Source organism: Tachysurus vachellii, chromosome 1 (genome assembly GCF_030014155.1).
Source record: "Tachysurus vachellii isolate PV-2020 chromosome 1, HZAU_Pvac_v1, whole genome shotgun sequence".
In the NCBI taxonomy this organism is placed as follows: Eukaryota; Metazoa; Chordata; class Actinopteri; order Siluriformes; family Bagridae; genus Tachysurus; species Tachysurus vachellii.
In genome coordinates this window covers 18567185-18593762 of record NC_083460.1, presented here as the reverse complement: position 1 = coordinate 18593762, position 26578 = coordinate 18567185, and the positions used below count along the sequence as shown (strand labels likewise).

Here is a 26578-nt window from a genome sequence, read left to right as displayed (position 1 = left end):
TTGCATGTAGAGGTTACGTAAACACATTATAGATCGCTTTCACCTTAAAATTGGGAGTTTCATCACCAAAGTCTCCATGCTTTAAGTTGATTAGCAAATCTAGAGGTAAATATCAGGAAATTTAACTGTAATTCTGATCCATCATCTCATGCATCTTCTGCTCCGAGACCCAAATATCTTCAGTGTATAACACAAAAGGAATTGGCCTTGATGTGCCAATACATCTGGAGATGATTCCTGAAGTCTGCTGATTTTAAGAACAAGATTTCAAGTTGATGCTTTTTAAGTTGTTCTTTTCTTCAATTTAATTATTGTACCTTCCACTATGTGTGACTTTGTGCTATAATTATTACAGTGTACAAAGCACTTTGTAAAGCTTTATTTATTTATTTTTTCAAATATACTCATTTCTATTTACTGATATTCTGTAACGTAATGCAAAACAAAATTTTATATTGTCAATGGTCATAAATGTGTGAAATAAGATGGAAATTGGAATGAAAATGCAACAATACTTAACGTGGGAAGCATTAGTACTTGAAATTGTGCGTATATAAAAAATTTTTATACAAAAATAAATAAAAAATTATATATATATATATATTTTTTTTTTTGAACAGTGATTTAGACTCATGGTAACTTAAGTAGCCTAGTGAACCAGAGTTCCTGCATTCAATGATAGAGACTGAAGCACTTTTATACGTCGCTCTGGATAAGAGTCTGTCACATGCTGTAAACGATCAGCGGTGTCCTTCAGTCGAATTCTTTTTAATGTACTTAAAACAGAAGCCACTGAAGAAGTTGACTGTAGATTTTTGACCTTTTTGAATTAATATTGAATTGAATTCTAAAATGAAAATAATTTCTGCTGTTTACACTGATAATGTCATAAACATCCTACAGTTTGTTCTGGACATACTGTGTATCTCAGGCATGTGGGAAAGAGTGAAAAACAATATTGCCTCCGCAAAAGAAATAGGAGATGCGTTTCGCCGTTAAACAGTAGGCTATTTTATTCATCAAATGCATTTACCTCTCACACTATCCATGTTCCATTAGACTTAACATCTGCAAAACTTGAACTAAAGAGTTGGCTTTTTTGCAAAAGACATTAAGAAATAATGTCAGCTCAGGTGTACGTCATCTCCAACACTATTCATTTCAAATGCAGTGGGTACAAAAGTTATTTACCGTTCATAAGTTAAGTCAGAAAAATGAATTAATACTGAAAAGTATATAACAGGTGACAAACATCTTCCCAATATGAGAAATCACTGTGTTTCGCAGCAAGTACTGATTTCCTGTACTTTGAAAACATGTACCAAATTTATAACTATATGGCAAGACAATGCATTTAAATTTAATACAAAATAATGCTTGACAATTTTAAATATGCAAAGCTTTGCTACAAACCAATTCTCCAAAAACTCTGGAAAGATGCAGATGAAAAAAAGTCTGCAATGGGAAAAGGAAACTTTGTACATATTGGCTCAATCATTCCTTTGACAAATACAATATAAGATTCATGTGGCTTTAAAAAAAAAGAAGCAAGTGTCAAATGATGGAAGAAAGGTTATCACAAATAAAAAAATAAAAAAAAAAAAAAAAGCGGAAAAGAAAAGAAAAACCCTACAAGTCTGAAAACGGTAAATGTAGCTGACCCCTGAGTTTCTAACAGAGCTAGTGTATGAGATTCCTCAGTACAGTGTGCCATTTAGTGCAAGCCAGCAAAAATATGCTCAATTAAGCAGGAGGTATATTAAGATAGCACCCAGACAGACAATGCACCTCTAATTATTCTTGGTGGCCAAATCACAAAGAGAAAAGGGCAGCCAGACCAGTAGCTCACATTTCAGCTCTATACATATATTTCCCCCCTTTTCCCCCCACAAACAGAAAATATAAATATCCCTGAAGTTGATTCACAGTATGTAGAGGACTCCAGTGCTGCTACTTTTTTTGGGACAATCAAATGTCTTCAAGTTCTCCAGTTAGTGTCTCTTACGCAGCCAACCATCTCACTCGCTGTCTCTGTAGTTTACAGTCCGTTTGCCGAGGTTCCGGGTGCGGATGCGTGTGGCTCTCTGAGGCTTTCCATAGGAATGGTCACTGTCCATATCAGAAACAGATGGTTTGTGACGTGCGGTTCCTCGTTTCCGATCCCTCAGTCTCCCCATGGCGTAACCTTTTGGACTGCTTTGTGATCCTGAGCTGGAGAACTGCGACTCATTGCTGGACTCCTCCTGACTCCCAGAGTCTGAGCTGTCATCACTGCTGTAGCTCTTGCTTTGCTTCCGTTTACCAGATTGCCTTCTTCCTTGCTGACCAGCACCTCCAGAGAGTTCATCCTCAGATTGGTGCCTTTTTGAAGGACCATTCGCCGCTTTCTCCCTGCTTCCAGAATCGCTCTCGGATTCTGAAAGTTTCTTGAACCGCTTCCCTTTCCTCCCTGACGGTTTGCCACTGACGCTTTCATCACTGAAGTTACCATTTTCTATTTTGTCTTCAGATTCTGAAGTGCTGATATGTTTCCTTTTCGATGCTCCTGATGGCTTTGGCCGCCGGTTGTCGCTGTCTTTCGCCGAGTCACAGCTTCTCTTTCCGTTCCTTGACGGCCGTTCTGCCTCAGAATCCAGGTCTTCCTCTGAGTCTGTGATGTATTTCTTCTTGGGGAGGGCTCTGAGAGTAGGTCTTCTGGAAAACGACATCTTATCCTTTTCTGATTCATCACTTTGATGCCACTCTTCAGAAGAATCTGACTCTTTTTTCCTGCTTCTCGGATGTGAAGATGTTTCACCCTCAGAGTCAGAAATGTTGGAGTCGCCGTCCAAACTCTGAGACTTGGCTGATCTTCTGGATTTGTTCTTTCTTGTCTGTGAGCGTTTTTTGTTCTTGATTTCTTCTCCTCCACTAATGCTTTCAAGCTCATTTATTCCTTCATTTTCAGACCTGATTTTTCTCCTTGATGCACTGGATTCCTTGACATCTGTCTTTAATGCTATGGCTCCAGGAGCTGAACGAGCTTTTGAGGCAGATACTAGTTGTTGGCTTTTTGATGTAATTTTATTCATCTTCTCAGAGTATTTAAGGTCCTGTGTGTCTAATTTTCTTCCATTTTGATGAGGGTGCTCTTCAGCCATTGGAGCCTCCATTTCCTCATCAGACATGTTTGAAGTATTCGTGTTGCTCAGATGATTTCTCTGCCGTCTGGTTCTACAGTGATTCTCATCCTCCTCATCACTATCATTAATCTGCTTGATCTTACACACCGCCACTCTTGCCGTTTTCCTGATGAGCTTTCTCCTGCTGATGGAATCTTCCTCCTCATCTACGCTTTCATTTTCACTTTCTCCCTCAGTGCTGTTGTCCTCACTCTCGTCTTGGCTGTGCTTTCTGTGTCCATTAATATGAGAAGAATCATCTGAAATGAAATGATAAAAAACGGGATTAGAATTAAACCTCAACTGTGTGAATAAATCTTGAAAGTGAGCACACAGCTTTAGAACAGAAGCCCAAATGACTGCCTTGTTTATAAAATGTCTCATCACCACCATATACATTTCAGATTGCACTGAGAAACATCATCACGATCATACATGAGACTTCAGCACTAAAAACAAAGCCCTTCAAATGACGTCCCTCTTCACCTTCTGTCACGACTCTCCTCAGAGATGATCTACGGTTAACTCTTTTATTATCGCCGTTCTGTTGTGAAACCGAGAAGTCACTGTCAGCACTGGCCTCACTTTTCTCCTCCTCACTGGCACAATCCTCACTTTCATTTGACTCTGTCAAGAAAACAAAATGTACTGTAATACATTTTAAGGAAATAAGAGAGAAAAGAAACCGATAACGGCAAAATAAATAACAAATAAGAAGCTTTACAAGGACAAAGCTTGGATTTTTCCAAGTAAACAAGTTAACTAGTAACGTCTCCATAGACCATTAATTTCCAGAGACAAGGAAAGTCCATCATGAGTTGCTCCTACCCTGCTGGTCATGTTCCTCAGATTCTGAGCTGCTCTGGATAACTGCAGCACGTTTGCTGGTCCTGGAACGTGCTTTATGCTCTGAAGTGTCCTCTTCCTCGGATGCATCCATAAGCTTCATCTTACTGACTGCAGCCACAGCGGTTTTCCTTGGCTTGCGACTCTGGTCGGTCTCTTTTTCATTTTCCATATCCTCCTCCTCCTCCTCCTCATCAGAACATTCTGGGTCAGAGCCACTGCTCTGCTGAACTCTTCTGCGCTCTGCACGAGACGATCTGCAGCTAAACCTGTTCCCCTGACCGCTACCTTCTGATACACAACGGCAGTCTTGTTAAAGAAATTTACCAAGATTTCAATTTCATTTTAGGTCTAAAGAGAATAACTGGATCAGCAAAATAATTAATGACACAATAAAATAAGCAGCATTGATTTATAAATAATAAGAATGAAGAAAAAAAAATTAGGCTTAAAATATTAAGGAGGTATCGTGGTATTAGTCAAAGTCCAACAGACGTCTCTGTCTCATGTAAGTTACACCATATGATGTACTGCACTGTTATCAGATTCAACACTAAAGGGGTGAAACCCAGGACCAGGGTTTGGGAACCTCAGATTAAACTGAACTCTACATTTTTACAGTACATACCTGGCTTTCTCTTCTCAGAGCTCCGAGTGTGTCGGCCGTTCCTGCTTTTGGTTCTGCTCGACTGCGACCGTTTTATCAAACTGGACTTCCCAGAATATTCATCGTCGTCGTCATCATCATCATCATCCCCAGTTGAGCAGTCAATCTCACTTCCATTTTCAGTGACTGTAAATCAGTTAAAGATGAAAGGATCAGCGAAGATAAGCTGTGATATTCAGTCTGGAGTAAATAAAACACTTGGCACACAACAGCCTCACCGTTCTTCCTTTTTGCCTCTCTGTTCTGCAGGGCTCTCCGTGTCGCTCTCGTTTCACGTCTGAATGGCTGAGAAGACGAAGGGAAATCTTCTTCCTTAGATTTGTTCAATGAGACTTCACTGTCACTGTCAGATTCTAAAGCATTTAAGAGGAGGTAGAGATGAAGTTACATATATTACAGTGGGCGAGTTAAATACATACGAAAGTCCCTGGTTTATTTATGGCTTTTACACTTATTACAGTCAGACAGTAGTTCACATCATTAAAAACATTAGTTCCAGTAATTCTGCAGGAATACGTTAAGCTTCTAAAGCAATTTGTCCACACCAAAGAAACAGTTCAGAGTGAACACTTGTGTGTTTGGACTGCACTGTAATGAAAGATTACAAGAGTAAAACTGGTTTAAAATAATGCTGTATTTCTACAAGTTTAGGATTTCTTTAACTCCTTCTGTAAGGTCTCCCTGCTGTAGGACTTAACACGAGTGTGCAGTCTAGTCTTAACTGCAATGTTGTGATCATTTAAGGCAAACCTGACAGAGATGATGCACTCTTATTGGAGTCCTCCATCGACGTGTACGTAGAACTGAGCCTCCTTCTCTTCTTACTGCGATGGCGCTCCGCTGTAGAAGCTTTAACCGAGGTAGATTTGGTTGTAGGTGCTTCCAAATGTTCCTGAGTTTTAACAGCAGCCCTCTTCTGACTGAACAAGAACAAATCATCATGCTATTACTTAAAACTGTGAAAAGATAACAGCACTGACTGCTATCTAGTTATTGTAGCTACAGTAAACATAAACTAGACCGTATTATTGTGAAATACCTTTAAACGGTCAATAAAATTAAAATACATATTAGACACCAGTGAAAAAAAACAAAGCTACCTTGTGGATTCAACCCTGGGAGGAAGACAAAGGGGTTCCTGCTGCAGGGTTCTCTTTTTAAACCTCTGACTGCGTCTCAGCTTTAAACTGCTTTTGACTGCAGTCTTGTAGTCAGAGATGATTTTCCGAATGCGTTCCTCAAAGAACGCAGACAGTCGCAGAGTCATGCTGTAAATCTAACACATCAATGTACTGAACATTAGGCACAGCATCATGGTCTGGGGAAGAGCTTTATAAAAACATGGCACTTCAAATGACCACATTCCTTAAACCCACACGCACTTTTTACAGACCATCACTAAAGTGTACAAGAAGAAATGCAGACAAATTCTTCTAATTAATAAAAGAAAAAGAAAAAACTTGCCTTTGAGCGTTTGTTTGGTGTGTAGACTTTAGCATTAGCAAAAATAAGCCTGGTGTCTTTGCATAGTTCAGTGGGGTTTTCATAGCGATCTTCTTCAAGCGTCCGTCGTACAGTCTCCAAATCCATGGGAGTGTAGATGATCTCTGAATAATCCTACAGCAATAATGTGAGATGTGGTTTTTTTATCATTCCTAATTCAATAAGCTTCGTATGTTAAATATTGATTAAACCATTTTAAATATAATGACGCACAAAACCACAAAAGTTTAATATAAGGAAAGGGATCTGCTTTCTGCTGGATATCAATATTAAACTACCTGTTAATGGGCTTTCAGTTATTCACTGGGATGTGTGATGTGTATTGCATGTGGTGTATCAACTAGAACGCTTCCATAATAAATGAACATTCTGTCTGTACGTAACTGAGCACAAGTTTATTTATATGCAGATAATGTTATTGTAAAAATGAACAGTAATATTAAATGATCGTTAGCACATGTCAGGAGCCATATCTCTCTCACACACACACAGACGCGCGCGCACACACAGACAGACACACACACAGACAGACACACACACACAGACAGACACACACACACAGACAGACACACACACACAGACAGACACACACACACAGACAGACACACACACACAGACAGACACACACACACAGACAGACACACACACACAGACAGACACACACACACAGACAGACACACACACACAGACAGACACACACACACAGACAGACACACACACACAGACAGACACACACACACAGACAGACACACACACAGACAGACACACACACAGACAGACACACACACAGACAGACACACACACAGACAGACACACACACAGACAGACAGACACACACACAGACAGACACACACAGACAGACACACACACAGACAGACACACACACAGACACACACACACACACACAGACGCACACAGACGCACACACACAGACGCACACACACAGACGCACACACACAGACGCACACACACAGACGCACTCACAGACGCACACACACACACACACACACAGACGCACTCACACAGACGCACACACAGACGCACACACAGACGCACACACAGACGCACACACAGACGCACACACAGACGCACACACACACACACACACACACACACACACACAGACGCACACACAGACGCACACACAGACGCACACACAGACACACACACAGACGCACACACAGACGCGCACACACACACACAGACGCGCACACACACACACAGACGCGCACACACACAGACGCGCACACACACAGACGCGCACACACACAGACGCGCACACACACAGACGCGCACACACACAGACGCGCACACACACACAGACGCACACACACACACACACACACAGACGCACACACACACACACACAGACGCACACACACACACACACACACAGACGCACACACACACACACACAGACAGACACACACAGACAGACACACACAGACAGACACACACAGACACACACACAGACAGACACACAGACAGACACACAGACAGACACACACACAGACAGACACACACAGACAGACACACACACAGACAGACACACAGACAGACACACAGACAGACACACAGACAGACACACACACAGACAGACACACACACAGACAGACACACACAGACAGACACACACACAGACAGACACACAGACAGACACACACACAGACAGACACACACACAGACAGACAGACACACACACAGACACACACACAGACAGACACACACAGACAGACACACACAGACAGACACACACAGACAGACACACACAGACAGACACACACAGACAGACACACACAGACAGACACACACAGACAGACACACACAGACAGACACACACAGACAGACACACACAGACAGACACACACAGACAGACACACACAGACAGACACACACAGACAGACACACACAGACAGACACACACAGACAGACACACACAGACAGACACACACAGACAGACACACACAGACAGACACACACAGACAGACACACACAGACACACACAGACAGACACACACAGACAGACACACACAGACAGACACACACAGACAGACAGACACACACACACACACAGACAGACAGACACACACACACACACAGACAGACACACACACACACACACACACAGACAGACACACACACAAACACACACACTTCTTTGAGAAACTAATGGATTAATCTCCTTAGTTAAACTGTGTAAAAAACATTTCACATACTGAAATTAAACAATGAACTGTTTAACTATGATTATGAAGCTTTAACTGTGAACCTCCACAGACTACTTCCAGGATACATTTTGAGAAGCATTACATTGATATATGCAGTGTTACTACAGAAATATGAGAATTTTACAAAACACACTCATCATCATACCTGATACTCGTTCTGATCTACAGGCTGTCGAAAAGGCTCAGAGTCCTCGCACTCAAACATATAATCCAGCAGCTGTTTGCATGCATCCTTCCATGCGTCCCTGTCCTGTACCGGCTCCATCTTCTTAAACAAACATAAGAAAGCTGAATAGAACTGATCATGTTCTGTTTGTTTATAGGACTAGATAATGTTTTACTGCTGAGTTTGGATTCAGCTGAAGTACTAACTCCTGATCCAAATGAATGGTCTGAACTATTTAACTCTACCAAATGTAATCCATATTAAATTGTCAAGAACTACCTGATGTGCCCTTCGACCAGTAGATGTTCCTGGTGCATCAACATCCTCCATATCCTGAAACAATATAAGGCAATGAGAAATATAGCAAACACAACAAGTTATCTACTGTTAACAACTGGGTTTACCTCATCCTCAGTGTACTCCATGTTTTCAACTGCATTGTAAATCTCCATGATATCTGTACAATGGGGCTTGCTGGAGAATAAAATTCACACACTGTAAGAAAGGGAACAAAAACAACCTTCATAACAAATATGGACATATGAACAATAGACCTACCTGGTGAACTTTAAGAGGACATCCGTTATAAGTTTTGCTGATTGTGCAATTTTGCTACGTGGTTCATTGAAGGTCCTTGCATTCAAATAAATGTACCTCGTGTCCCAAACTAGTGCAGATAGTCTCCTAAAGATAAGGCAAATCAAGACAAGGCAAAATAAATGAGTTAGATCAATAGCAGACTGGAACTTACATCGGGTATGAGTCATTTTGAAACGGACATATAAACAGCTCCACCTGACGAGATCTCTGGGTGAAAAATGGTACAAAAGGTCCAAACCCTTAAACACCATCTTTATAAGAGAGCACAAGGATGAACAATCTGACTTATTTAACACAATTACCCTGACAGAGAGGAAGGCTGTATCTGGCTAATGGGAGTGGTGATGTTTCTCCATGCTCAGTTGTCTCTGCTAAAGAGACTTAACACCATGACAGCCAACACTCAGTGGGGATTTTTATGAGCTAGATGAGAAGGTAGAAATGATCTCCCACTTAAAGTTCACCTGTAGAAGTTGGTTTTCAGCCTCATTCGGATGGAGCCGAGGTCAGTGGGGTAAGCGATTACAGTACAGTAAGTGGGATATTGAGTGAGGTCCACTGGGCCAGAGAAGGGTGCAGCAATATCTGTTGAGGCCACACAGAAAAATATATATTTGGTATAGTTTCCACACAGGTGTTAATGATATTAGAACAAATGTAGAAGTGAGGATGAATTCAGCACTGTTCTCAGCACACATACCTATAGTGATGAGCTGGTCTATGCCAGCAACGATCCGTGCACACTCATCTTCTCGACTCCTCCCTCCCCACTCGTCCTCTTGTGGTTTATACAGGATGTCAGCTCTTTCCTCATCTGTGACTGGTACACTATCACCCACCGCCTCCGGAAGCTGAGCTACACAACCAACACACACTGTAAAATACACTTCACAGCCCTTCTCTCTGAGACCAAACACAAATGAATTAAAAGTTACGCTTTTAACAGAGAATACTGAATGATCTGATGTCCATGCAAGAGGACAAAAAAAAGTCCAATATTCAGGTGTAGATTAAATATTTTATTGATTAATGTATTTAATGTCAAATAGCAGCGTCTCTAGCAGAGGCGGAGAGAGAGAGAGAGAGAGAGAGAGAGAGAGAGAGAGAGAGAGAATCAGCTGAGAGTTTACCATTCTCTGGAATATTCTCCATGTCCCATGGGCTAATCTTTTCAATTTCACCATTGTCCCATCTGCAGAGTTCATTACAATAAGACTTATTAAAAGGCCAAACAATCGTCTAAACACACATGAGAAGTGGGGAAAAGTCAACGCCATACTTGACTTTGAAGCATTGGAAATGGCTGTCAGGATACTCAGGCTGATACGGCTCCTGACAGACTATGGTCCCAAACCACCAAGCATCATCAATTACTGACCGGAAAGAATCATCTAAAAGGACAAACCATGATTACACAAACATTAATAAAAACTCTTGAAAGACAGGACATCAAGTGTTCCATCTGGAAAGAGATAAAAAATGCTAAAGAGTTAAATCATGTAAAGTGGAATACGGTGACATACTTGGCCTCCAGATCCTGCTACGTGCTTCGTCGTAGTTCTGGCGGAGAACAAGGAAGTCAATAACATCAGGCATATCGTGATACCTGCAGGAAAAAACAACCAAAAAAACCACTCAAGCAAAATGTAACAAGGAAGTTATATTAATGCAAAATATAGCAGCAATTTAGTGAAACTGTGGACTCTTACTTCACAGAAAAAGACTTGTTTGTTATTTTGCCTGTTCCAGTGTCAATCTGCGTCAGTTTCAAGCAACACAGTGTCGGAGGACACACCTCGTACTTGATACCGGTTATTTTAACAAACTCTTGGTCCTGGTGATTAAAGGACAAGCAGTGATTTTTACACAATTATACAAAGACATCCATAACGTCATACAAACACTAGCAAAGTGTGACAAATTACAGACTAAATGCTGGACAAACATTTATGCAACATTTGATGCAACCATCAGAATAGAAAATGAGATTTCAAGCTTAAATGTTATAAGAGGTTTTAAATGAAAACTGACTCTCAGACCCATCTTCTTATATGGAAGTTTGTCCAGGTTTATGGGGTACAAATTATTCCTGCACACTGCATCAACATAGGCCTCATGACCCTGACGGAAGTAGATGACCTACAGACAGAGTGCGAAGGGTAAATATCCACCACAACAACAACATGTAACCAGTAGTACGAGTAACATGGGACAGGGGCAACAAACCTCATCTCCCATTTGTGGAACAAAAGGAGACTTTCGAGGAATGACATCAGTAATCCAGGCAGAGGGACGAAACTCGTTGGACACCTCTCTGTTTAGGGTCGGCCTGGGTTTTGGACACTTTTTCAGAAGGGAAGATCAACAAGGTAAAGGATATTTATTGTAATCCTTTTGTACTGTTCACACTCAGGTTGTGATCACAACAATTACTGCACTGTCATTTAATTTCACACGGCACTTTAACATTACAATGCATTCTATTTGCAGCTCTAGTACTTATTAAGCTCGGTCATTTTAAACACTCGTGGTGACTGTAGTATTTATGCTCTTCTGGTCTTGTGTATCCACAGAACGCACAGGGTTTGGGTGAAATGTGTAAATAGGACTTGTTTTTAGGTGGAAATTTCAGTTACAGTTAGCTAATGTGCCTTTTTGCCACTGCCTGCGAACCTCTTCAATGCTCCTCACCTTTGGTGCTTTGCTTTTTGCTTTTCTCTTCGGTTTCTGAGGAGATGAGGACGGCACATCCTCATCCTGTGTTTGTTCAGTTTGCTCATCCTCTGCGCTGTTGTCTTCCTCCTCCTCTTCCTCGGAACTGCTAATCTGTCTACGAGCACGTCTTCGGGAGGACATGACCCCCTGCATGGTGATGCCAGCATCAGCTGTCCAATCAGAATACTCACTGGAAGAATGACTTCAAATAAAAACATGCAGAATTAATTAAACAATCTGGGAATAAATACATTAGCATACACAATGAAACACTAGCATCCGTGTAACACCACTAAAGGAATGAAGACTTTTCACTCAGTCTTGACAATGACGTGTGCCATGAGGAATGAAAGTAATAGAGTAAACAATTACGTAAATATGCAAATTAACTTGAGATTGACTCAAGATAATTGTTGGGAGTTATGGGTTTGTACCTTGAGCTGTCACTTTTCCACTCCTCCTCTTCCTCTTCATTTGACGAATCTACATCACTAGCTTCAAGTTCATGCTCCTAAGATGTCCACATACAGCAGGATCAGAAATAAACACAAATAATCACACAGAAGAAAGAGATAAAAAGATGCTTTACCTCAGAGGAAGCGGTCTCCTCTCCCTCCTCACAAGAAAACTCGATCAGACTCTCTGCGTAGCTGTTCGTGCTGCCCACATTGCGATGCCGCTTGCGTGGCTGTGCACGCTTAGTGCACACCGCCTCATCGTCCGAGTCGTCCTGAGGATCCCACAGTAAGGAGAGATCATAAGCGTAATTTAAACAACACTCCAGTCAAAGCTCCTAGAAAAACGCTAATGCTGACTGAAAGCAGGTGTAACCACTGAGATTCCTATTTAAACTAATCAACTAATCAGACAGAAAATTATAATTCATATGAATTTATCATTTAAAAAATAACACTGATTTATTTTGCAAAATATGTTACAAGTTGCTGCAATTCATTAATTGAAAAAATTTTTACCCTAAAGGAGTTTTGAGCAATTCTGTGTTTCTTGGAGTTGTAGAGGACAATCTCCTCATCACCCTTAGAGATTCTGTAGGACTCCTGATCCCTGTAACACAAATGTTGTCGTCGCTGTTGCGTCATTGCTCCTGGATCAAATCTATTTTTTGACTTCATGTCTCTATCCCTGTATGTTATGTCCTGGACTGTTGAGCTTATGGACTTACATTGAACGCATGCAGTTGAACAAAACCACAATAAACTTAGCACAGAGGCAACACTGGTTCATGCATGAACTAAAGGCAGTTTTTTGAGTATTTCATTATATATATATGCATTTGGTCTCCACCAGTTGATGACACTTGAATTAGAAGGCAATAGCAACTTAGCTTGCAGCTATGAAACCACTTATGGTCATTAAGAAACACTATAATAATAGAGAAATGCTTGACAAGTTCAAAGGTTTTGAGGAAGAGAAGGTCACCATAAGTTATTAAGTGCCACTTTGTAACCTTGATAGCTATAAAGCATTAAATTCAAAATGCATGAGGTTCTAAGGCCTTACCTATATGCACTGGAGGTGAGTTCAGGCACCACCACCCTGCGCCGCCATGCCTGCAAGTCCCTTTCCGTTGCCATCTGACTACGTGGTGCGTTTTGATGCATCTGACGCACTCCCTCCACTTGCCCACTGCGCCGAAGCCCCACGTTAGGTGGAGACTGTACCTCCATCCTCTCACCCAAAGACACTGAGCATGAAAATTTAGGGCAAAACTTGATTTACATTTTATACACATTATGTCAGCAATAAACTGGACTCCATGTAGATTTGGTCTTAAGTGCAGAGCAACAAATGGCCTTAAATGTTTTGCTCAGAAAGGTTTGCAATTTGCGATCTGCACCTCTTCTGGGGGTTCCCTGCTGCCTTGCAGCCTGCTGGTCCTGTTGATCCCGGAGCAGGCGGATGGCGTCATCCAAGACACTCCGGCGTGCCTGAGGATCCTCACTCTCAGCAGGCTGTTGGCTGATCACCTGCTCAACCACCTCACCATCACCTGCAGAAATTTAAACCATGTGCTGGGAAACATTTTTACTACCAGGACAAGAACGCTACTTTACCAGCTGTAGAGAAAGTGCAGTAAAGAGGCAGAGGTGTTATTTGACAGGGACAAATGCATAAAACATTGCTTTATAAAATACAAAGTAGATGCCATGCATACAGGTTTATAGCCATGACTAATTTGCAACCCCTGTCCCTGGTTAGGCTTGTAAAGTTAAAACAGAAATTACAGAATATTAAATCAAGAATTTATTTATAAGAGTTATATTTATAAAACATAGTTAAAACAGAGATATCCATCTTACTTGTAGCAACGTAACCAAGCTGAGGAACAAGGTGCTCATCTGTAAAGTTCTCCCTCCCTGGCACAAGTCTCTGATATTTGGGAGGATGAGGATTCCCGTCAACATCCACCAGGAAGGGTGGGGGCATAAGGTGAGGGGCCTGTTGTGTTTGCTCGTCTAACACGAAGCCGTTGGAGTCCCGGATCAATGGACGGTAATCAGTGTGGAAAAACACCTGATCTGGAAGCTGCAAGTTATTTCAAAAGGGGTTTAACGTCATATGATCTGTAAGATCTTCCTGGATTAGCCACAGTAATAACACCATTATGTAACTAAAACACGTTAAAGCACGTTGGTGACTTTCTAATGCACGGTAAAGAGCTAAAATAAGTGGCTTTTAAAATAAGCTTGATCATATGTACACAAGATGTGTATGTTCCATCACCTCACGTTATTGAGAATTATTCATACATTTACCTTTGTGAATGTAGACGTATGTGAACATTATAATTAAATTCATAATCACAGTATGAATGTGATTCATATTGATAATATTTATCATGCTAGTTTAACAGATGACTTTTATGGGTTGCACTTATGGCGAACCTTTTCATAAGGCTTGGAGCTCCCAAATCCAAAAATGACCAGGTGACCATGAGAGTCTGTACAGGCAAAGCGATGACCATCAGGGGTGAACTTGCAGTCAAAAACAGCACCATGCCCCTGCCCTTCAATCTAAACAGGGGGGAAAGAATAAAACCCTTTAGACTGCGGGCTCTTAACTCCTGGCCAATTCAGTGTAAATAATTACACTACTGATTCAACAGTGATTAAACAGCAGTGTTGAGGGTAGAGAAATTCTAATGCTTAAATTCCTTCACTTCCATCTAAGCAGACAATCTGCAGTGATCCAGAGAAACGCTGTTGTATAGCTGCATTGAATTTTCAAAGTTATGTACAAGTTTATTTGTCTCCACTTTTTTCTACAAAGTCTCTCCCATCACTGAACACTGCCATTTTTTAGTAGCTAACAGCAGAACCTTATTTTTACTCCTTATGCTGAGACCTGATTGTTATTCCTTATGTTTGACTGCATGGTTTTTCTCTTAAACACTGTTCTAAATGCACCAGAAATTTCCCCATGAGACCAGCACGGCCCACGGCTGCTAACTTCTCATGGGATTAGTGCACAAAATACAGCAAATCAGCATCAAAACAACCAAGTTCATCACAAATATATCAACAGAAACATATTTAATCTGTAGCCTAATAAGGTGTAGATGTCTAGTAGCTGATATTTTCAAGATCAGACACTAAAAATAAACAATTCAGGATTGACTGTATGATGTGCTACAGTTCTGCTTGCAGAAGGCTTGCAAAGCCTTGCAACAGACATTAACGTTTTAGATTTTCATTTGCAACATCAGCGTAATCTTATTTCACACACACACAAGATTTATAACGTAGTCCATGGAATACTGCACCATGTTAAAGTAGTGATGAGTCTTTGTGCCCCGGATGAGGTCCCATATGAAAATGTTGCCATCGTGACCTGCAGACAGCATGACACGGGGATCATATGGATGTGGCTCCAGCACAAACACCTCTGCCTCATGACCCTGGGAGGAATGAAGCATGTTACCGTCTGTCCCACAGCAACAGTCCCCTACTGCATTAGTCTCAACAGACAGCTTTTTTTTTTTTAAATTCAGATGATCCAAGTGGTCCATTCTTAATGTTCTAACCAGATGCTTTTAAATGTTCCAAGTAAAATCTTACCAGATTTACAAACTATTAAATCATTCAGTTGTTTATTTAAAAAAAATAATTTAATGACTAAAACTATTAAGAACACTCCTATTTTCACACATCTCTGCACTGCTATAGCCTTATGTTTATTCACTGTACATATATGCCTATATACATATATATTACATGCTGTACACATACTACATGTTTATCTGCACTTGACTATTTGCACAATTGCTATTCTTTGCACTTCTGGTAGATGCCAAACTGCATTTTGTTGCTGTGTACTTATACTACGCTATGACATGTATGTATGTATCTATCTATCTAACAAACCCTGATATATTTGTCCTTAATTTTCATTCATATAAACAATCTTCAGTCCCGAGGTTTGATTTTTACCTTTAACACGTGTAACAGCTGCCCTGTGTAGGAGTTCCACACTTTAAGGAGATGATTGTTGACCGCTGTGATAACGGTGTTGTCATGACGATCCCACGACACCATGGTAACCTTGGGTTTGAAGAAGCTCTCTTCTTCTGCAGGCACAGTTCTGCGAAAAGATTAAAAGAGACGTGATAAAGCTTAGAATGCAAGGTTAAATATCAAGAGACTTCTGTTTCTGTTTATTACTTTTACATTTTCACAAAAATAGAATCTTTTTTTCAGTGTATTATAAAAATATAGCACTTACAAATGCTGTATGAACAAAATCATGTATTAATTGGAATTTAAATGATTTTTTAATTGTCCTGAACATGTTTTTAATCAAACAACACTTACATACACACACCTACCACCACATCATTTTGTTTAAACATCACAGTCAAGTGAAAACTGACAGGATGAAACAGATTTCTGAGGATTCGTACCCTGGTAAAGTGGCAGACATCTCCAGCAAAATGCTTCTCCACTGATGTCTCTGATGCAGCTTCCAGATGCGAGCAGTGCCGTCACGGCTGCCGCTTACAAACCTGACACACAAACAGAACTCATTTTGCAGCACAATCACTCAGGTGTCTTTACTCTCTGGGTTTGGAGCAAATCTATAAATCCATCTATTTTCCTACAGACCTCATGCTATGTGGATGTTTTACAAAAAGCACAAGATGCAATATAGTTATACTGTGGGATTAATACATGACAAGTCTTTTCTATAATTATTGGCTGATATAAAAATAATGAAACAGAATTAGCACACAAGATGTTACCAGCAAAAAGATCTTGTATGTAAGTCAACAAATGTTATGAAATGAAGGCATGATGAATAATGTGCACTTGTTCCACATGCCAAACGTTCCACAAACATTCAACACTGCGTGAAATAATTTACCAATTCTGACTGAAATTCTGAAAATGCTCTAAAAGACAAACGTACCGCTCTCCTGTATGACAGAATTGGATGCTGTCAACTTTGTCCTAAAAACAACAAACACGTCAAAACTAGCATCATATTCAGTTACACCAAAGAACAGCAGACATGATGCAGCCGTAATTAAAAACGAGGCTCCTACTGTGTGTGAGTTAAGCTCTGCTTTTTTTTCCGGATTCCCGCTGCCCATGTAGTAAATCCTGATTACATCATCAGTGCTCCCTGTGGCTAGGAACATGCCTCCTGTATCAGACAAGAACAATTTACATTAGATTTATTCTGACTGAACTCCAGATGTCTGGTTGAAAGTGAGTTTTCAACTGTTGGGACTTTGCATGATATATCGTTCTGTTTCACTGAATTTCCCCTTCTTAAAAACTGAGTTAATAAGAATGAGGGAAATGCAATAAAATTTGGACAGAATCATGAATTTGAGCACAAGGCTACATTGGTGTCTGTGCCACAATACGTTTCTCCTCTACAATAACTGAAAAAAGTGAATAAAATAAATCATAATAATAATTAATAAATAAATAAAAAAATATATAAAAAGTGCTCACTGTGACATCACATAATAAATGGAAAACAAACTATATTAATTGTAATGCGATCTTATAAGTCCACAGGTAATGAAATCTCTTCCTGAAACCTCTCGTCTCTACTATTAGGCTCCTATCTGAATGAATATAAAATTTGCAGCCACTCTGGTTATTTTCCCCAGGAGCGTTCAGCCATGTTCCCTTACCTGGGCTGAATGAGGAACACACCATCTGAACACCGGGTCTCGGCCTTTCTGTAAACTTCACTGTACGGTCACTAAAACAGAGAGGACAGTACAGGATCTTACACATCTATATTTCAGTGCCAGGTGTATTCAGGTAAAATATCCACCTACAGAAATCTTTCTTTAAAAAAACCTGAATAAGCAATGAACATGACCAAAGGAAAACAGACATCTTTTAACTTTTAGCCATTAATAACTGGTCTGTGGATATCAATAAGCAAGCAATGTTTTGTTTAACGGTGGCACTTCAAGTACTTCTGACTATTGTCCAGAACTCTGAAGAGATGATGAGCATTTTCAACATGAAGAAGGGAAAACAAATCCATACTTCTTTCATTCATCATCAATCAATCTGACCAGAGAGGCTAGAAAATGAAGAAACTAAGAACTATTTCCTTTCTTTTCCTTTTAAACAAATAAACAATGGGTAAGAAGCTCTACAGCAAGTGATGAGATTTGCTCAACATCTTATTGATATCCAGCTCCCACTAATCACAGAAATACACAGTAAACACTGCCTACAGTGGTGGCTCAAGTAGTTAAGGATGAGATATATATATATATATATATATATATTCACACACACACATATATATATGTGTGCTCTTTGCACTTCTTGTGATTGACAGTAACAACAAGAACCAGTTACAGAAGCCACACATCTAAAAGACAAGAATCACTAAATTCAGGACAGTTTATTTTGTTCTGCAGTGTTTTCATGTGCTCCATTTAACCTGTAACTATTTGATGTACTGGCCCTTGAGTTAAACACCTACAGTTGCCCAAACTTGTTAGCTCTGTATATTTAATTATGTACATTTAACAAAACGAATCGCAAAGAATCTTCACACTTGCCTGAAAGTGGTGTTCATTACATCCCACTGCCAGAAGCAGACAGTGGCATCAGTTCCTGTAGAAACCATGTACCTTTTGGAGCCCTTGGCAAATGGAGAAAACTAAGGGGACAAATTACAGGGGTCAAATCAAGCCTAGGAAATAAGGCAAGACTAAACAGTAGTGCAGCGTACCTGTAAAGAGGTAATAGATCCACTGTGACCCTGCAGCACTGCCACTGGGGCACAGGTACGAAGGCACCAGACTCGGATGGTTTTATCGCAGCTCCCTGCTGCAATGAGTGTATTCTCATAGTTGACAGCGAGGTCTGAGATCTCAGCATGGTGTCCTCGCAGAGTGGAGTGGAGCCTCCCATCAAAGGAGGACCAAATTTTTACCAAGGCATCATCTGAACCCTGTTTTGGAGAGAAAGGAGCCCAATTGCTCTTCAAGTCAGGAGGAACGAGCAGCTACACCTGGGGCTTAAAGGATTTTGTAGCACTGGACCAATAATCAACAATATGACCATCGCATAATGGTAGCTGCTACGATCGGGGACCAGTAGGGAAAATGTAGACTATAGCTAGATTTCACAGGACAGACACGAGCATCAGTAACAACAGCAAACATGATCAAAGTACTTTCACAAGCAATCTTTATCAAAGATGATGTTAAAGTAAAAAATAAAAAATTCTCACCGTGAAAATCCTGGATCCTGTTCGGTCGAAGGCGATGCAGTAAACAGCTGAGAGATGTCCCAGAATCCTCCTGTGCAATTTGATGTTCTGATATACACTGACAGGATGGACAAAGCTGAAACGCTGAGTGCCTGTCAACTCCCTGCCTCTGCACACCTCCACTACACACACACACACACGTTACATTAACACTACCACAAAATTCCTGCTTTGATGGTATTGGTGAATGCACAAGTTAACAAAATGCAGTACAGACCCTTTAAAACCCTTAGAAACCTGAGCTTAAGCTAATTTCAGTTATCCAATGTGTGTACAGTTCTCAGATCAGAGGTACATTACATTTTGCCCCTGTTGCCCCATTTATGATGTTTAGACTCACCAAGGGCTAAATAAAATACACACAAACAGAAAAGTAAAGGTTGTCATACCACATTTGTGAATGTTTTTGTAAATTTATTGCATCTCCTTTTCGGTACGATGTTCTTTTCTACTAAATCTTTACAACTCAGATATTTGGTGAACCCTACTGGACATATTTAGATTGTTTGTGCTTTCTCCCGTTTGTCTGAATCAGAGTGGAACTGGACCTTTGATTTGGTTTAACACTGCACATGAAACCAAACCAACAGCATAAAAATATTGTCTGAGAATCTGATGGGCTGAAAAACATAAATCCCCCCAAACTACACAAGCATGAAGAACAACAATCTGGCGTTGAATAAACAATCGAAAAATGAGATATTCGTATAGTCACGAGGGCGGAGGAAATTTAGAATTAACAACCTCTGATAAATAGCCTCTGAAATAACAACCTCTAATAAATAACATCTGATAACATCAGAAAACATAAGATTTCAATTAATTTTTTTCCAAGTAAACCAACAATAACTAATTGTGTGCAATTATCATTATACTAATATATATATATATATATATATATATATATATATATATATATATATATATATATATATATATATAGTATTAATCTCAGGAGGAACGAGCAGCTACACCTGGGGCTTAAAGGATTTTGTAGCACTGGGCCAATAATCAACAATGTGACGTTTTACTTTCACTTCTATGAGAATGGCTTTAATGATGCTAGTGGTGAAGAACAAAGATTTCTAAACAAGTAAACATCTGGAATTTAACTGTGCTCAGGAGTCAACACTGAGACAAACACACTGATGTGTCTGACCATCGCATAATGGTAGCTGCTACGATCGGGGACCAGCAGGGAAAATGTAGACTATAGCTAGATTTCACAGGACAGACACGAGCATCAGTAACAACAGCAAACATGATCAAAGTACTTTCACAAGCAATCTTTATCAAAGATGATGTTAAAGAAAATATATCATTAAAACCACCTTGCTATTAATTACTCACTCTTTGACTGTAGAAGGAGGAAGGTTATACTTATTTTTTCACACCTAAATTCTTGTTTACTTTTTGGGAAGAAATTATTACATATTGAAATATCATCTGAACTTCTTTGATTCTTTGTAGTGGTTGGTGAGGACCATGAAACCTGATAAATAAAAAGACAGTACTGAAGGGGGAGAAGATGCTTTTCCCCCCATTTCTGTTTAAATATCGAGAATGTCATATTACTGTAGCTCATTTTGGACAAGGCTAATTCTGGGCAATGGAGTTCAGTTTAGCAGCTTACACTGTGTAATTGTGCTGGTAACAAAACAAAATAGACAGACATTTGGTTCCCCTCCTGGAGTTATTTTGATTCAGAGCTAAATCATTTCTTCACTGCAATCAAACCTCACTAGATTTTGCTTGGAACCTGACTGAAGCCTCTTCGCTTACCCCCTCAGACCAGTTATTTTGGTCCAAACCAAAGTATGATTGCTGTATACTCACCTACGCAAAAAAACTGCACAAAAGGTAAAAAAAGAACACGAGGGTTTTATTCAAATGGACTAAACACTGCATATATAAAAGCACCCTGTATTTATTTAACTATAAACAAGTGAACCTGGTAAAAACAGCAGTGACACATACCCAGATTTGGTGCATCCCTGCAGCTTAAAGGCCTCTCTGGTGGTCTTCCTCGATGAAGTGCAGCAAAAGTCGAGCTTTTCCATCGGCTACGGCCACAATCTGTATCACATCGAGTTATAATCGTGCGTAAAAAGAATCTGTGCATTCCAGAAAGGTCAAAAGGTTTTATTGTTGATGCTACCCCACCTTTAGCTGTCCGAAGTACGGAGTGCCTCCCTGTACCCAGCAGAGAATGCACTCCAGGCAAACCAGACGGCACCTGCTTGTCAAGGACCGGACCAATCTGCTTACATATCTGCAGCAAGTGGTCTGGTGCAATATGCTTGTTGGCAGCAATCTTATGGAGAAGAAAAAAAAACCACGTGAGGCAAGCGTCAGGTAAATGCAATAGAAGCTCCATTATGAGATATGACCGGCTCATTTATATAATCCATCCATTTTTCTTCTGCAACCTCTTTACCGAGTCTCAGAGGTTTGAGAGCTAATCCCAGGAACACTAGGGGAGATTACTGCTAGAGATGCTCCGATCAGCATTTTTGGGGCCGATCACCAAGATCATGATCTGCTGATTGCCGATCACTGCCGATCACAGAATGGCAGGGAAATGGGAATCTTTTTTCTATAATCTAGCAGACAGTCAAGATCTTGAAGAACCACCAAGTGTTTATTTTAGAAAATGAAAACTTAAGGCTACTGTAGGCCATCTTCCCAAATAAGGCAGAGTAACTTAAAATTATTCCAAACAAAGAGGGGTCAGGCAGACCAACACACATCAGATCAGCTTAATGGGATGTAGCCTCTTAAATACACTGATTACATTTTATAATTGGCAGCAAAATGTAAAACTTGTTACACCAAAACTGGCTACTGCCACAAAGGACAAAACTATGGCAAGTGTTTTTTTTTCTGTTATTATTATGAACGTCTGATGTAGTTGAGGAACCAACTACATCAGATCCAAAAAATAAAATAATGAAAGCTACTGCAAGCCAATGCCATCCTTTCTAAATAACAAGGCAGAGAAACAAGGAGGCCAAGCAGATAGTTACCAACCAGATGAACTTGGGATGGTATGAGGTTACATAGGCTACTTGTAAAATGTAAATAAAATTTTTAATATATTAAAATTAAACAATTGGCCACAAAATGTTTCAAATGAAAACATGCTGGGCCTCGGCCTACTAACACAGAGTGCAAAATCCTTCAGGTCTCAATCATAAAAGTCATCACTCACACTCACATCACTACTAGTTTAAATGCATCACTCACAGTCGGCTGGTTGAGGGATGGGGATGTTGTTGGCTTCGGCTGGTTTAGTTTCTCCTACTCGGCATATTCAGTTGTATGGCGCGTTCTAAGATGCCTAATCATGTTAGTGGTATTAAAATGCCGTTGCTTGCTTCCACCTCGAGGGATTTCATCACGACATACATTGCAAACGGCTAACTTTACGTCTTTATCAGACACTTTGAAAAATTTCCAGATGGGAGAACTCATGTTGCCATTGGTAAGCTCCGCTCTGCTGTTGTTTACCTGTGCGCCATGCATGCACGTGTGAAAAAGTTGCGCGAGTAATTTACGTCACGTGAACGGCTTTTTTGATCGGCGCATTTGGGGTTCGCCGATGAAGCTATTTTTAGCCAATATCGGCCGATCATGCTCGGTGGCCGATCAATCGGAGCATCACTAATTACTGCTAGCTGAAAACATACTAAAACATCTTCATATCCAAACAGATGAACACCGTAATGAATAGCCACTGGATAATCTTTCACAAAATTCACTGCCAATTTAAAGACGTGAAATAATATGTCCTTAAAGGAAAATCTACCCCAAACATACAAATGTACATGAATTATGAATTAATTTTTGCCAAGAATTTCTGGGTTTACTTTTTTAGTTTAAACTTCCTTCATAGACAAGTTGGTCTATTTCCTACAGTATGCAGAATGAGGTTAAACCCATGCTGAGAGTGATGCCCATGAGATTAGCTCTTTCATCACCTATATCTAAAAACTAGTCTTTCCAGCTCTCTCGCCTCCTCATTTATACATGCTGTTTTAAGAGATGTGGTTCTAAAGCTCCAACTATCCTAACAGTATTTCCATGAGCACTATCAGGCTTGTCACCTCATTCACTGCCAACTCGCCAAGCTGAGTCTGTGCAGTAACTCGACTGCTTTGTAGATCTGTTATGCATTCTGAAACATTCAGATCATACAGTATACAGTGGTATACAGTGGACTCGAACAAGAAACTGAATTTATTTTTAACTGGACGTTCTAACATGTAGATCGACATCAATGTAAACGACCACTAGCCTTCAACTGTGTTTTTGGAAATGAAATTATACAATTAACTAAAACAAATTAATCAATCTGCTCGTGTTCATCGGTATAGGACCAATAATCTTGTCTGAAAAGGAAGTGGCTTGAAAGTGAAGCGTTTATACAAAGCAGGAACATGCCTCAAAAAATAAAATAGAAACCTCGGAGCGACACAGAGTAACACACACAGAATAGTGTAGCATATAATATAATAACTGCAAATGGCTGCCTAAGAAAGTTTCTTCCAGAGTAGTGACTCTTTTAATCCACCACATCCTGGAGAAGTGACGATCATTCATCAGGAATATATATGTGTAGGTTATGATCAGAATATAGATAAATATATAGAATATGATCAGAATATAAAAACATACCAAGTCTCCATATGATCTGGGGTGTTCATTTCCTTCCCAATCCACTCTACGAGGAAGGAGCTACCAGAAAAAAACAGAAACCCGTTCAGAAATGACAGGGACTTTAAATAGGATTTAAAATGTATAATTTCATTAAGAATATTATCCAAAATCTCCCAGACAAAGATAGGCATCAAAAATGACAAACATTAAATCCACCTCTCAGTGAGCAAAATTAGGCTTTGTGTTTATTACGTACAGAACACACAGACACACACACACACCTGATGTTCCTCCAGTTCACTCACGAGAACCTGCAACAGATCAGAAGTGATGTGTGTAATGAGCCCATAACCAACACACAGCATTAACACAACATATATAGGCGATATATAAACACAACATATATAGGCGATATATAAACACAACATATACAGGCGATATATAAACACAACATATACAGGCGATATATAAACACAACATATACAGGCGATATATAAACACAACATATATAGGCGATATATAAACACAACATATATAGGCGATATATAAACACAACATATATAGGCGATATATAAACACAACATATATAGGCGATATATAAACACAACATATACAAGCGATATATAAACACAACATATACAAGCGATATATAAACACAACATATACAAGCGATATATAAACACAACATATACAAGCGATATATAAACACAACATATATAGGCGATATATAAACACAACATATACAGGCGATATATAAACACAACATATACAGGCGATATATAAACACAACATATACAAGCGATATATAAACACAACATATACAAGCGATATATAAACACAACATATACAAGCGATATATAAACACAACATATACAAGCGATATATAAACACAACATATACAAGCGATATATAAACACAACATATATAGGCGATATATAAACACAACATATACAAGCGATATATAAACACAACATATATAGGCGATATATAAACACAACATATACAGGCGATATATAAACACAACATATACAAGCGATATATAAACACAACATATATAGGCGATATATAAACACAACATATACAAGCGATATATAAACACAACATATATAGGCGATATATAAACACAACATATATAGGCGATATATAAACACAACATATATAGGCGATATATAAACACAACATATACAGGCGATATATAAACACAACATATACAAGCGATATATAAACACAACATATATAGGCGATATATAAACACAACATATACAAGCGATATATAAACACAACATATACAGGCGATATATAAACACAACATATACAAGCGATATATAAACACAACATATACAAGCGATATATAAACACAACATATACAAGCGATATATAAACACAACATATATAGGCGATATATAAACACAACATATATAGGCGATATATAAACACAACATATACAAGCGATATATAAACACAACATATACAAGCGATATATAAACACAACATATACAAGCGATATATAAACACAACATATACAAGCGATATATAAACACAACATATACAGGCGATATATAAACACAACATATACAAGCGATATATAAACACAACATATATAGGCGATATATAAACACAACATATACAAGCGATATATAAACACAACATATACAGGCGATATATAAACACAACATATACAAGCGATATATAAACACAACATATACAAGCGATATATAAACACAACATATACAAGCGATATATAAACACAACATATATAGGCGATATATAAACACAACATATACAAGCGATATATAAACACAACATATACAAGCGATATATAAACACAACATATACAAGCGATATATAAACACAGCTCTCACCTCAGCAGCTCTCTGACACGGACCGGTTGTTAAAAAACGAGAAATGAGATAATAAAGCTCTGCGAAAAGAAACAATGTGAGTAAATAGGTGTTAATGTGAAGTAAACGTGAAGGTTAGCATGAAGCTAACGATGAAAACATTAAAACGCCACTTTTCTGTCTTACCCGATTCAAGGGGCGAAATATTCGCTCTTTTGTCCATTCTGTCAGCCGTAACTTAGTTCTTCTCCTGAATCTTGTGTTAATGTCTCGATACCCGCTGATAAATGTGTTTAATTCCGACTGCACGGTTCAGGGCTCCTTCGTGATCGCTCCCGCTTTCCGTTCAGCCAGTTTTCAGTCGCCATTGGAAGTGCGAGGCCTCAGCTTACAGAGCCACTTCCGGTCCGACCAAA

General features: G+C 39.5%; 1 protein-coding gene across 3 annotated transcripts; it reads right to left on the bottom strand.

Moving 5' to 3' along the window:
- Positions 1-987: 987 nt before the first annotated feature.
- brwd1 (bromodomain and WD repeat domain containing 1) lies at positions 988-26578 on the bottom strand. Of its 3 annotated transcripts, none has more exons than XM_060875882.1 (43): positions 26349-26578; positions 26184-26242; positions 24603-24632; positions 24340-24399; positions 21826-21976; positions 21640-21738; positions 19624-19784; positions 19120-19341; positions 18947-19047; positions 18053-18123; positions 17450-17550; positions 17314-17354; positions 16808-16909; positions 16338-16488; positions 15671-15805; positions 14793-14921; positions 14208-14433; positions 13745-13897; positions 13408-13591; positions 12861-12951; positions 12476-12616; positions 12321-12397; positions 11863-12088; positions 11398-11514; positions 11203-11310; positions 10881-11005; positions 10695-10777; positions 10451-10562; positions 10302-10363; positions 9872-10027; positions 9636-9756; positions 9130-9255; positions 8976-9045; positions 8851-8904; positions 8551-8673; positions 6139-6291; positions 5775-5950; positions 5425-5594; positions 4893-5027; positions 4636-4800; positions 3990-4298; positions 3648-3788; positions 988-3421 (listed from the first exon to the last, which is right to left on the bottom strand). In XM_060875882.1, exons 1-43 carry the CDS (start codon positions 26383-26385, stop codon positions 2019-2021), a joined length of 6657 nt encoding a protein of 2218 aa, XP_060731865.1. In that variant the 5' UTR covers positions 26386-26578; the 3' UTR covers positions 988-2018. The 3 variants fall into 3 exon arrangements, with proteins under 3 accessions (XP_060731865.1, XP_060731883.1, XP_060731875.1); XM_060875900.1 differs by having other exon boundaries at positions 3990-4295; XM_060875892.1 differs by having other exon boundaries at positions 8551-8670.

What these genes read in the sequence shown, in the direction of transcription:
- brwd1 (XM_060875882.1), bottom strand. Translation starts at nt 26,385, where the DNA reads ATGGACAAAAGAGCGAATATTTCGCCCCTTGAATCGG. An exon ending in CAGGATCCAGGATTTTCACG is followed by an intron (nt 19,342 to 19,623) that starts GTGAGAATTTTT and finishes TCTCCAAAACAG; the next exon opens with GGTTCAGATGATGCCTTGGT. An exon ending in GCAGGGAACCCCCAGAAGAG is followed by an intron (nt 13,592 to 13,744) that starts GTGCAGATCGCA and finishes TTTCATGCTCAG; the next exon opens with TGTCTTTGGGTGAGAGGATG.